Source organism: Callorhinchus milii, unplaced genomic scaffold, assembly GCF_018977255.1.
Source record: "Callorhinchus milii isolate IMCB2004 unplaced genomic scaffold, IMCB_Cmil_1.0 Scaffold3, whole genome shotgun sequence".
In the NCBI taxonomy this organism is placed as follows: Eukaryota; Metazoa; Chordata; class Chondrichthyes; order Chimaeriformes; family Callorhinchidae; genus Callorhinchus; species Callorhinchus milii.
The window spans coordinates 44882334-44896880 of record NW_024704744.1 but is presented as its reverse complement, the minus strand read 5'-3'; the positions used below and the strand labels follow the sequence as shown (position 1 = coordinate 44896880).

General features: G+C 42.4%; 1 protein-coding gene across 2 annotated transcripts in view; it reads right to left on the bottom strand.

Moving 5' to 3' along the window:
* The window catches only part of LOC103178332 (cAMP-specific 3',5'-cyclic phosphodiesterase 7B), a 118528-nt gene extending 105958 nt beyond the window's left edge, over positions 1-12570 (bottom strand). For both annotated transcript variants that reach the window (XM_042333287.1, XM_007893012.2), the window contains exon 1: positions 12381-12570. Coding sequence is in view for 1 of the 2 variants with exons in the window: in XM_007893012.2 (XP_007891203.1) it covers positions 12381-12401 (21 nt within the window). In the remaining variant the exon portion in view is untranslated. The remainder of the gene's footprint in view (positions 1-12380) is intronic.
* Between the last annotated feature and the right edge of the window lie 1977 nt (positions 12571-14547).

Here is a 14547-nt window from a genome sequence, read left to right as displayed (position 1 = left end):
AGCCTTTCCTCTAGCCCCTGCACCATCTTGTGCGGAGTTCCTCAGGGCTCTGTCCTTGGTCCCCTCCTCTTCAATATCTATATGCTCCCTCTTGGTATCATCAGCTGCAGACATAGGGTCAACTTCGACATGTACACAGATGACACCCTCGATTCTAGGACAACTGATGTCCTGACAGAATGTCTGTCAGACATCGTCCTAGATGAGAGTTATTTTCGACAGTTGAATGTCAACGAGATCGAGGACCTCCTGATTGGCTCCCATCAGCACCTCCTCACCTCTGGTGCTGACAGCATCACCATCCATGGTTGCACACTCCACCTCATTGAGCCAGTCCAGAACCTTGGCGCCTTGTTTGACCCTCAACTATCCTTTCTACCCCACATCTGTGCCATGACCCGCTCTGCCTTCCCCCACCACAACATCGCCCGGCTCCACCACTGTCTCACACCGCAGGCCACCGAAGCCCTCATACATGCATTCATAACATCCAGGCTCGACTACGCAAACTCCCTTCTTGTCGGCCTCCCCAACGCCTCCCTCCATAGGCTGCAGATCATCCAGAACTCTGCAGCCCGTGTCCTCTCCCGCACCAGGCTCTGCAACCCCATCACGTCCATCTTCGCCCAACTCCACTGGCTTCCCATCACACAGAAGTTACAGTTCAAGATCCTGGTCCTCACTTTCAAAGCCCTCCATGACCTTGCCCCCCTCACCTCTGAAACCTCCTAACACCTTACCAACTTGCCTGCTCCCTCCACGCAGTGGGCTCCAGCCTGCTTCATGTCGCCCGCCTTGCTTGCCCCACTATCGGTGGGCGGGCCTTCCGCCACTCTGCCCCCAGCCTCTGGAACTCCATACCGCAGTCCCTCCGCCTAGCTCCATCCCTTGCCACCTTCAAGACCTGTCTCAAGATCCTCCTCTTCGACTGTGCCTTTGGTCACCCTCCTTCCCCCCCCTGCCCTCCACCATCCCTGATCCTAGCTCAGGTCCGAAGCACTGGTTGTCCAGCGCCTTGGGACGTCCTCTCAACATGAAAGGTGCTATACAAATGTCATTTTGTTGTTGTTGTTACTCCACACACCCGCCTCTGTTTACCTAGCAGTGAGTAGGAACCTAGTTGTTAGTCGATTCCTGGACTGGTTTCGAGGGGTAATAATCCCTGGAAACCAATAATAATCCTCCTCCCCCAAAAATATCACTAATAATAATTTGGTTACTCAATCTACGACTGTTTGTGGGGACACTGCTGTGTGCAATTACTCACAAAACACTCAGTCACTACACTTTATAGTATATCCTGTTAAGCGCTTTGAGACGTCTCAAAGACGTGATAAGGCGCTATATCAAATGTAAGGATTATTATTATCAACACAGCTCAGCATGATGTGAGTGGGAGCATTGCCATCATCTTCCTGCTATCAGCTCAGACACACCTTCTCGTTGAGCGATGTTTCCACCGGTTGGAGGTGCAAACCTTCCAGCAGTTGTCATCCCAAACCTCAGAGTTTCCTCATCAATTATTCAACAGACATTTGCCTTCAGTGTGGAATGAGGATCTTTATAGGACAGCTCGTGACATGCCAGCCACTCTAATATTCTAAAGTCCAATTCCAAAGCCATGGACCAGGCTTACTCAGCACCAACTGCTTAATTCAAGTTCTCATGTGGAGAGTCTTTGGTAAATATTATATACCTGCCATGAAGCTGACTCCAGAGTGTTCAGGAACATGTCAGTGTAGGCCAGAATCTTTCCTCCCTGCAGCCACTTCCCCTTTTCCATAAATCCACCTCTTGGGCTTCACAAATAACCTGAAACAATAACTTCTGTTTCATGTCCAGGAGCTCGGAATCACGTGGGAGAACTGTTTGAACACACGTCTTACATGCCAAAAGAGTCTTATTCACCCAAAACACATTTATTTGATATATGTCAGATGTAAATTAGCTGCCACATTTACCTATATAACATTACATTTCAAAGTTATTCATGAAGTTAAAGGTTTCCAAAAGTTTCACTGTATCAAATGTGAGAATTAGTAAAACCACAATAACAACCAATCTTACATAGTAAGTAGCAGTAACATACACAGGGACCAGCTTTTGTGTCCACGTGGGCTTATGCAGAAACAATGTTGTGGACAAATTGGTTCTAGTTACTGCCAAAATGAATAAAAACGGGTTTTGTGTTGGACATTGGAAACTAATAAAATATTAAGGGACAAAGTAAATCAGAACCATGTGCACTGGAGGAGGTTTTGTGATCAGATCAACATGGGGAATGAGTACATGGAGCCCTGCCCTGGAAAGTCACCATTCCAACCATTTTATTCTATTGTTTAAAAACTGGAACAAACTTTTGAATGCTGCTGACGAGATGGATTGTTTTTGTAAAAGTTGTGTAACTAGGATTTCGGTGGGATATTTTATTTCCTTAGGCTGCCAATAAATTGGTTTCACACTGTTTGATCCCTTGTTTTTGATTGCACTCAAAGAGAAAAATGTCAATGAAAAAACATCTCAATGGCTGAAAATGTGGCTTTCAAGGAACTATTCAGTGATTAATAACCTGGTATTATTGCACTCTTCTCAGCTCTTGATTTTGCAAATGGTGATACCTTATAGATACTTGGCTGTAGGGGTGACTAAACAGTCAGGAGCAAGTGCAGCTCCAAGGAGGGAATAAATCAGTGAGGAGCTGGTTAGAAAAATATAAATAAGCTCTGTGACAAAGTGAAGTACTTGTTTGTTTTATGTGTACACCAACTGCAATGTGAACAAGGTGTGTTACAATATACAGTATATTTAGAGAGGTCCTCCTGACGTGAAAGGTGCTATAGAAATGTAAATTCCATTGTATTATACTGAATACATTTTTCAGTGTCCAATTGCTTAGTGACTTAGCTATGTAAAAAAAAGTTTCTTGATTCAACGTTTTACTCGTTCATTATAATATTACATAATACAAATTGAAAAAAAGAAACACAAACAATAATAACCTTGCATTTGATATAGCGCCTTATCATGTCTTCGAGACGTCTTAAAGTGCTTTAGCCCTAAGTAAATATACTGTAAAGCAAAACACGGCAGCCAATTGCACACAGCAGTGTCCCACAAACAGTCGTAAATTGAGTGACCATTTTTTTNAAAGGGATTATTACCCCTGGAAAAGTATGGACATGAAATATATTTTAGACTTCTGAAATAGATTCAGGACACAAGTACAATTCTGAACACGAAACGTTATTACAACACATCCCTAAAATGTATAATGTAGGGATTATTTTTATGGTTTTGAACCAAAGGTACACTTGTGTTTAGGGGAGTTGCTGTGAATCATCACAAAAATCAGATAGCAACTGTATCATTGTTCTGTTCAGATTGTCTCAAAGTTAGTTATGAAAAATTAAGCTTAAAAAGTGGCAGTAAACCAGACAAGTGTAGCAACCCATTTTAAAATAGTCAATATTGATGGGATGATTAATTAATTCATCAAAGAGATCATTTTCGAACACATCCTTTGTCCCTTGCATAAAGATTATTTTCCGTATGATTGTCTCCCAACTTCAGTTCTTTACCACTGGGGAAGCTAGTGTATTTAAGTTTATTTAAGTTGTACTACATGTACTGAAAAGCGAATGTTTTTGTGCCTCTGCTAACAATTACAGTACAGTAGGTACAAAAGATATTAAAAGTTACGTCTTGTCTTTGTTTTGATGTGTATAGAAATCTGAATTTTTGTTAGCATCAAATCAGAGTTTTACAAGAAACAAGATCACAAAGTGGTTCTACTGTACCCACAATATTAAAGCACCAATGGCTCCTTCCATAAAACGCCAATTTGTGCTGTACTACAGTTCTACAGGAAAAGGGAAAGTAAAGCCTTCTGGTACCTCAGACTGGTACCTTCGGGAGGGATTTTTGTTGGTCAGCCGGGTGTCTGACACGTGGAAATCCATCACTGTGCTTACAAAGTATCCAAACAAAACTGAGAGTTTCATGCATCCCACCTATATGATGGGGCATCTGCCTTCAGTGTGATGGCAGGACCTTTACATGTGACTTGCCAGGCACTTCAGTGTTCTCGAGGTCAAAGTCCAATGCCGCATACCAGCCTTACTCAGCACCAGTTGCAGATGGGCTGTTGCATCCCCAGGAGGTTGAATTCATAAAGGAGGACTGTTTGCACACAGATCTTACTTAATATAATAATAATCCTTGCATTTGATATAGTGCCTTCTCATGTCTTCGAGAAGTCTCAAAGCACTTCACAGAATATACTGTAAAGCGGATTGACTGTATTCTGTGGGCAAAACCAGGCAGCCAATTGTGCACAGCAGTGTCCCACAAACAGTTGTCAATTTGAGCCACTTGACCTGCAATGAGACCTTACTGTCCTTGAAGAGACGAGCGTGACCAATGTGCCCTTTACCACTTCTCCTCGCAGTCCTTCATAATAATAATTCTTGTCTTTGATATAGCACTTTGTCACGACTGTGACATCTCAAGACACTTTCAAAGCTTCACTGAATATATTGTAAAGTGAATTCGCTGCTTATTTTGTGGCCGAAACGTGGCAGCCAATTTGGGACAGCAGAGTCCCACAAACAGTGGTGGATTGAGTGACCAAACCATTGTGATTTTTTTTAAAGAGAAATGCATTAACACGTACTGCAAGTTAGACCCACTAACAGCATTTTAAAGCTAAGAAGCCTTCTCTATGCATTGGGAAATTGCGTCTGTGTCCAAACAAAAGCTGGTGTCCACCAAAACCTGTAGGTACCAATAATAATAAGAACATAAGAACATAAGAATTAGGAGCAGGAGTAGGCCATTCAGCCCTTTGTGCCTGGTCGCCATTCAATAAGATCATGGCTGATCTTCTCACCTAACTCTGATTACCTGCCCGATCCCCATATCCCCTAATCCCTCTATTTTTCAAGAATCTATCAGTCTCAGCCTTGAAAATGTTCAAGGACTGAGCATCTACAGTCTTCTGGGGTAGTGAATTCCATAAGTTCACTACCCTCTGAGTGAAGAAATGTTTCCTCAACTCTGTTCTAAGAGGCTGACCCTTAATTTTAAGACTGTGACCCCTGGTTATAGATTCTCCTACCAGGGGAAACAGTCCCTCTGTGTCTACTTTATCAGCCCTTTAAGAATCTTATAAGTTTCAATAAGATCCCCCTAATTCTTCTGTACTCTAGAGAATACAGCCCTAGTTTATTCAGCCTATCCTCATAGGTCAGTCCCCTCATCCCAGGAACTAACCGAGTGAATCTACGCTGCACCCCTTCTAGGGCAAGTATGTCCTTTTTTAAATAAGGAGACCAAAACTGGACACAATACTCTAGGTGCAGTCTCACCAAAGCCCTACATAGTTGCAGCAAGACTTCCCTACTCTTATATTCTAAACCTTTCGAAATGAACGCTAACATGCCGTTCGCCTTCTTAGTTGTTTGCTGCACCTGCAAACTAACTTTTTGGGACTGGTGTACAAGGACACCCAAATCCCTTTGAATACTAACTCTATCTAACTTCTCCCCTTCCAGAAAATAATCTGTTCTTTTATTCTTGCTACCTAGGTGAATAATTTCACACTTGCTAACATTGAATTCCATCTGCCACCTACTTGCCCACTCCCCTAGCCTATCTATATCTTGTTGCAATCTTTTTGCATCATCCTGAGAGCTCACTCTGCTACCTAGTTTAGTATCATCCGCGAATTTAGACACATTACATTCAATGTCCTCGTCCAGATCATTGATGTAAATGGTAAATAGCTGAGGCCCAAGCACTGATCCTTGTGGCACTCCACTAGTTACATCCTGCCAATTCGAGAATGATCCGTTTATCACTACTCTCTGCTTTCTACCCGATAGCCACTCTTCTATCCATGTTAATATTTTCCCATTAATCCCGTGGGCCTTGATCTTGAGTAACAGCCTTTTGTGTGGCACCTTGTCAAATGCCTTCCTAAAATCCAAATATACCACATCTACTGGTTCCCCCTTATCCAACCTGCTGGATACATCCTCAAAAAATTCTAAAAGGTTAGTCAAGCATGACTTCCCTTTTGTAAAGCCATGTTGACTCTGCCTAATCTTTTTATGGTCTTCCAGGTATCCCATAACTACGTCTTTTATTAAGGACTCAAGAATTTTTCCTACAACTGACGTCAAACTAACTGGTCTATAGTTTTCCCTATTTTCTCTCCCACCCTTCTTAAATAGTGGAGTTACGTTTGCAATCTTCCAATCAATGGGAACTTTTCCAGTATCCACAGACTTTTGGAAGATTATCAACAATTGGAACTGGTGCCTCTTGTAGCTTCCAATCAATACTCTGATGTCTTCTTTTGAGCTCTGCAGAACCCGATTCCACACTAGGGGCACCCATCATCATAAAAAGGGAGATAAGGGGGTCTCCTTGGAGCTGAACTGACTCTGATGTGAAATGCTTGCAACAGAATGCCAGAATTGAATCAACCGTCTGTGACGGAATCGATAGTCTGGTTCCTATGTCAGGGCAATGCTGATGACAGACCAGTCAGCCTGGCTCATCGGCAGAACTTGGCCAGGTCAATGCGGGCAGGGAATCCTACCACTTAGCAACTGTTAACCTGCACCCAAAGTCTTAATGGGTAGGGCGATCCTAGCTGGACAAGCAGCAGGAAGATTGCCAGATAGTGCTCTGAATGGCAAGCTATTGGTTTTAGCTGGTCAAACTCCAGCAGTACTGCACACATACTCTGAGGTTCCCAAGCATTGGCTCTTGTCAACCTGGGCCTAATACTCTCCAGAATTAGGTAAGCAGAGTGCATCCCTCGAAGGGAGAGAAGGAATATTCCATGCAGTGAAGGGAATTTCCATGCTTGGGTGGCATACGTATGTTAAACTCAGTCTGACTTGGATACTCTTAAAAATGGTAATGGGTTACCGCATGTCTTATTGTATCAAATTATTGTATGAGCGTATTCCATCATCGGGGGCATCATAGCTGAGCCTGATATAGTTTCATCACCTGATGTTGATTTTTCTGCACAAGTCTCAGGATATCGATCAGGACCAGTAACCATAGCTGACTGTTGCCCCCACCACCAAAAATAGAGGAACGTAGGTCAACTTTTGCATTGTCTGAAAACAATTAATTCTAAGAATAGAAATTTAACACGCATTCTTCTAGGGTTTTCTAGCAAGGATCAATGTTACACCAGGTCATGCTTACACCCATAGGGATGTTGGGGAAGTCCAGACTGAAACACTTAAGTAAGTCAATTGCTAGTTGCAAATGCTGTGACTAAGAATGGCAACAATCATGCAGGTTTGCAGCCAATTGACAAAACGGGAAGAAATTTTGAGGAATTCATTCACCATCCAAATTTCCTATGGCCATGTGTAGGTGAGAAGAAAGAAAATACCCACCCTCTCACCATGATGTGTATGTGCACTTTAATATATTTCTTGACTATTAGCAAGTTGCCAAAGTATATCCAGGAAGTACGCATGTGAAAGGGGGAGGGGGAGGGAAGAAGGGGGAGGGAAGCTGAAACTTCCTTTTAAGTGCAAACAAGCCTTCTAGTCTTTTTTAAGCATTTTAGCCTGCTGAAAATGTACTTGATTACACGATACAAACCTGTTAGTAACAAGCTAAGCAAATTTTCTTAAAAGAAAATAACCAGAGCAGGATGTTTTGAACACAGAAGCTAAAAGCCATGTTAAGTTTGTGGAAAGTTTAAAAAGATGAGTTGTTTTAGATAGTTGACTATGTCTACTAAACGTTGCATTGATATTGGAATACCAGCTACAATATCCAATGCCATAAAGAACACTTGATTTATATGATGAGAAAGTTTCTACAGTAACTGATCTGCCTAAAATTGCTTCACATGAGGATGTAAATACATTGTTACATCGACACAAAAAGTATTTACTTTTAGGGACCAGGACCAGGTTGGGAAATGTCTGTACTGTCCAGTGATAGCAATAGCAAAGCAGCTTTGGTGGGCTGTACAGAAAAACATTGGCAGACTTCAACTACTCAGCTCATCAAAAAATGTGCTCTTGAGAAAAAATCTCTTAGGATTTAAGCTGTAATCAAAGGGGTGTGAAAACTTCTCTTGCTGGTGCCCTTTCCGTCAAACAGCGCGAGTGGCTCTTTCTTTAAGCAGTTTGTCAGTAATTTTAGAGGTACTGTCAAAGACAAGTTGAAAGTATAAATGAGGTATATGTCATGACTCAAGTCATTTGTACCTTCAGTTTCCTCTCTATGGCTTGAAAAAATAAACACTGACTTGCATCAACAGTGGACAGCATAAAAGACACTATCTTTACAGTATGCTAACCTTACACCTCGGAGACCTGCAGTAAAATCATACCGAATATTCATTTAAAAATTTCCTCCCCAGCTATATAACGCTCCCATGGAAAATTAGTTTGTGGCAATTTCATTTCAGTCCTTTGCAAGCACAGAAACATGTTGCAAAACTACTCATAATTCAAACGAGCATTGACACTCACTTTAGGAAACGTGTTATATGGGCTGGTGATGCAAGTGGAAAAACTCTCATAGGTTAAATATCAAAGGTTTTCTTTCTATGTTGAGTTTACAACACTTTGTTGGTGACACACTAAAGGATCTTGACTGTGCGCCTGACCATTCTGTCTATTCAGGTGGAAGTTAAAGATCCCTTGAGAATACTCAAAAAAAGAAGGAAGTTTCTCCCAGTATCCTGACCAAACAATCCCCTAAATAAAACTGGTCATTCACTTCATGATTTTGTGAGACACTGGTGTGCAAATGGACTGCCACATTTGCCTACAAATACATAGCCTCGCCACTTTACAGTATATCCTGTGAAACGCTTTGAGACATGCTCATGAAAGGCGCTATACCAGTGCAAGGATTATTATTATTATACTTAAAACTGTTCTGGGTCCCAAAGGCCTTAATCCGTCCCTCAAATGAGCTCAAAATCACAGAAAATATAGCATTTTAAAAAAATGTGCAGGAAAAGACACAGTAGTTATCAACATTTAGTGTACCTCGCCTAAAAACAACCATTGCAGGATGTCCCAGCAATCAGCCTGGAAGTGACTGCAATATCCTGGCATATCATCTGACTGTCGTTTTGAACATGACAGATTTAATGGCAGGATAATAAACTAACATACTGTATTAGCTAGTCGTCAAGGAGCAAATCTGGACTTAAAAATAAATTGGAAAACCAGGTCAATAGCTGTGTTAAGATTTATTTTCTTTTTAAATTCAACATATATTGTATCAGTTTTCTGAATTACCTGAAAATATAGTCCCTGATGTAAGACAAACAGTGCAATCCATAAAGCAGTTATGTAACATCTATTATTACAAGGCATTCACTACCTCTAAAACTAGCAGCTTATAGTGGAAATATGCTACCTGTCTCAATTATCTGATAATACAGCAGTTCTGCAATGCATTGGAACCTTAAAAATGTAACTTTTGACAGCATCTTCAGAGTAGGTTTCTGCCCCCTTGTTATTATTGGAAGTGACATAACATAGTTTCCAGAAGTATAGCAATTTGAAGTGGCAAATCTGAACATGACAAATCCGATTTATACTTGTTCACCCAAGACCTTTTTTCTAAGAGACAAAGGGGACTGATTGGCCTCAGATACCTATTACGTTGTTTAAATGTTAATAAAGAGCTTTAAGTGTGAACCAGCTGTGTAGTAATATTAAAAAAAACTTATTTTAACTTGATTTTGATTTTTTTGCAATTGGCTGGGGTCCAACTGGATTTTTATTGCAACCTATTTGATTCACAACCCACCTCAAGTGATACAAAACTATTTTGTAGAGACATTGATTTAAATGGACAGTGTGCTTAAATACAAATACATTCTAAAATCAGATTCATACTGCATTCTGTTGAATTGATGCTAATACCAATTTATTTATACTGCTGATTGTTGATGCCTCTATGATCTGTGAAGATATATTTTTCTCACCATTTGAAAATATATCACTGAAACTAATACAAGGAGAGGCAGAAGCAAAAACAAAGCAAACATTGTTTAACCCTTTTAGCACTGTCAAACCCACATCCATACATAATCGTGCTTGAAATTTTTAAAAAGGACAAAGAAAAACAGGAGGAAATAGGAAACTGAGCTCTAAGTATGGTGACACTTGTAAAGCACCATCAAGAATGCAAAGGGTAACAAAACGTACCGAGGGCAGTGATAAAAATCACTGATTGCACATTCACATTATTCTTTTCAAAGCATAAGTCAAGAGTGCCCCTGGCTCGAGTTATACAGAGCTTTCTCACTAGTAAAAAAAACAATAGAATGCTCCATCACACGGTCGAATAGTTAATGGTCAAATTTGGATTATAAAATTATTCCAACAATAAAGCACATGATCTGGACAGCTTCTGGAGGGTATAATGCCATTCTGTTTTCTCTCGTTGCCTCGCAGAGTTTTGCATTAACAGTGGCCAAGAAGCATCTTGAGCAACCTGCTCCCCAGGTCTCTGCCAATGCCACCCTGAGCTGAGCCCTCGGAGACTTTCTTCTGCCTATTCTTTTTCCTTTCTTTTGCAACATCATCTGCTGTTTGCCTGACGGCTCCAAACAACAGTGTGGTCAAGATCAGACACTTCCATCTGGAGGTTTGGGGAAATCAAACCTACATCCCCTCACTCTTGATGTCTCATATGACTCAACCATTACTAATTCACTACTAATAGCTTCACGCATTATAAGCGCAGTAGCAATTCCCCTGAAACACACGTGTCTGTTTATTTTGCACTCAACGTTATTTTTATAATAAATAATATTTGGCTAATGTTTCATTTGCAGGAGAGAGATACGGCTATGAATGTTACACGGAAGAAAAGGTAACACTGGGCATTTAAAGATTGCATTCGCGTAAAAATAAACGCCTCAAAGCACTTTGCAAAATGTATCGGATTAGAACTGAAGGGAAAGATGTTAGAAAGGCAAATGCAACAACTGATCTGTGCCAACCAGGTCCCACAAACAGCAATGGGATCAGTGGGTAATCAGCTTCAATTTAGTGCCACACACTGTTAAAATTTGCCATTATCCCCTTTTATCCACATTGCTTCTTAGATTTGCTTCCACACCAAGAAATGGGGATTTTTGCTTTTTTTTTAAAAAAACAAAAAAACACAAGTGAAACAGCTAACTGCCGTAACATGGGGGTCCAGACATAACTGGGGGCCAAGAGCAGGGTTTGGGATCTGCACCTAAAACACTCACGAGAAAACGTTCCCTGGTCACCTCCACCAGACATCCCCAAAAAGTTTTCCAACACTACCTCCTGTTGTTGTCCCCACCACCACCTCTCAAATGATTCGCGCGGGTGGTATGAGCAATGCGCCACAATGTCAGGACTGAATTTACTACCACTGTTAAAATAATCTCATCACTCACACTCATGCCATCAACTCGGAGATGGCGTGAGTGTGAGTGATGAGATTATTTTAATAATGATAAGACGTGCAGTGCAGACAGACACAAGGTGCTCTCTCCATAAGCAGCAAATAACACGACCCGCTGCTGCTGCTGCTGCTGCTGCTGTCATCGCTTTATAACATACAGGAGAATTGGGTATTGCAAATATATTATCATTATTATATGTTATATCTGATGATAATCATGATAAGATATCCATTAGATTTGACATGCACTCTGCGCCTGGTGTTTTGCACTCGGATCGGGACACACACACACACACACACAGACCCACAGATACAGACACACACACACACACACAGACACACACACACAGACACAGATACAGACACAGGGCAAACGCATGTCACCACATTGCGGAGGCTCGAACCGTATACACCAGAGGATCTTGCGGCTGGTTATTTGGGCTCGTCTGCTTTGGCCACGCCAGAGGCTGCAACTGAGAGGGGAGGCAGGGAAATGCCAGTAACACATTACTTTACAACTACCAGCGCCAGAGCAAGTCAGCACTGGGGAGTGTGTGTGTGTGTGTGTGTGTGTGGGGAGGGGGCGAGTCAGGTCACTCGTATCCCCTGTGGGTGCATTTACAATCATCTGTTGATCGTGTTCGTTGGGGGGAGATCCACACCTTTCCCTTTGCCACAGACACACACCTCACTGACAAACCCCGACATTACCCCCTCCCCCCCCCCCCCCCCCCCGGCGCTTTGCAGAGCCTCAGCAGAACACAACAGCGGTTGGAATAAACCCCGCAAAACTCAAGCAGATAATAAACGCGCAACTCAAAACGTCTCGCAGCCGGAGAAACAGATCCGAGTGCATTGCATTGCATTGCATTGGCATTGCATCGCTCGCTTCTTCCTCACCTCACAAGCTTCACAAGGATACGTACCTCAACCATTAAACAAGACATTTAACCATAGTGGCAGACGGCTGACCCTTGAATGCCTTGAAACCTCTGAATGGTGCGGGTTGCTCATGAAGACTCGGGCTGCAGATTCCTGCAGCTGCAATACATGCATACAGGATGGGCAACAAGAAAAAAAAACACAAAATAATGTGCGCTGGTGTGTGTGTGTGTGTGTGAGAGAGAGAGAGAGAGAAAAATAACATCCAATCAAAAATAATAAAGCGCAAGAAAACAGCACCTCCGTCTGTCTGCGGAGTGAAGCTTCCCCTTGTGAGACAGGAGGGAGGGAGGGCTGAGTGAGTGAGTGAGTGTACACACTGTGTGTGAGTGAGTGAGTGAGTGAGTGTGCACACTGTGTGTGAGTGAGTGAGTGAGTGTGCACACTGTGTGTGAGTGAGTGAGTGTGCACACTGTGTGTGAGTGAGTGAGTGTGCACACTGTGTGTGAGTGAGTGAGTGTGCACACTGTGTGTGAGTGAGTGAGTGTGCACACTGTGTGTGAGTGAGTGAGTGTGCACACTGTGTGTGAGTGAGTGAGTGTGCACACTGTGTGTGTGTATGTGTGTGTGTGTGAGGTTGATGAGGGGGAGTGAGGAGTGAGGAGGAGGAGGAGGAGGGAGAGGGGCTCACTCAGTGGTAGCCCCTGGCTGGGCTGGGCTGGGCTGGGTGGTTGGGTTGGCTCAGCAGCTGCTGGTGCTGTTGCCCGGGGCTGGGCTGGGCTGGGCTGGGCTCCTCCAAGCCTCCTGTCTCCCTGCACTGTTTATGTTTCCTTCTCCCTCCACTGACGTCAAAGGGTTTAGTTTTTTCCTCCGGCGTCTCTTAGTTTTAATAGAGAGAGAGAGAGGGGGGGCTGCAATGACAAGAATGTGACACCACTTTAAGGCAATAATCCTGAGGCTTTTCCCTCATCTCTGCCTCTCTCCACTCCTCAACACCATCCCTTCCTCCTCCTCCCCCCACCCCCCCATCAACTACCCCCCAGCAATTTTTTTTAGAAGGGTATTAGAATTTTTTTTCAAAACACAAAAACCTTTTTTTTTAAAAAAAATGAAACGATTTTACAGCACAATCTAAAATCGAGGACTTGTTCTGGGCTTCACGTTGTTTTGTGGGAATACACAGTATATGCGCAACCAATTTATCAACCAACTTGCCTCCAGATTGTGTGCAGACACCTGGAGAAGATGTTGGTTTCCCCGCGCCTGTGTGTGAAAAAGTCTATTACACTTGAGTGTGAATTATTGACAAATGTTTATCATTCAAAAGATAAAATCATATATACGGTTTACATAAATAAGACGACCACTCTCTTCCCCCTTCATCATCATAACTATAATAATCCTTGCATTTGAGATATAGCCTTGCAACTTCTCAAAGCGCTTCACAAGATTTTACGCTGAAGTGTAGTGACTGCATTTGGTGGACAAATATGTCAGCCAGTTTGGGCAGAGCAAAGTCCTAAAAATAGCCACTGAGAAGTGAATGACCAATTTTATCTGTTGGGCAGGACTTGGACCATGGGTATTATCATATATTCTTTTAATTATGTTTTATGTGTGTAAACATATTGTTCTCCCTTTCATCCTTTTTTTTCTGGTTTCTCTCGCTTCAGATTCTTTCTCCTACCTCTCCCCCGTCTGCACTGTTCTGTGGTCCAAGAGACACCACACTCCCACACCATTGGTAACACCTTCATAAATAGAAATAGGAAAACTACACGTCCACAGAGGCTTAATCTGCATCTGAAAGAGAAAAATAAGATAACGTTTCAGCTATCATTGGACCACAACAGCCTGCTAGGCGGCAATACAACAGAGGCCCACGGTTCTATCCTTCCACCCCTCTCAAACACATCTGCACAGTGTGGCTAAGCTCGGTGAATTAGGACCTCAAACTTACATTCTCCACTATGTGCAGTACAGCTTTCCGGTGAAAAATGCTTGTTTTACAAAGTGCTGCTGGAAATTGTATAATTTTTCAGCTGTGCACCATACAAAAGTAGATATTCCATACAAGAAAAATAGAAGATTGGCTTCCCAGCTTCAAGTAACCTCAGATAATACCCATTGTGGGTTTGATTCCACAGAACAGATATCTCTAGACTGTGGTTATAGGTGCACAACTTCCTGGTGTGTTCAAGGGCTAGCATA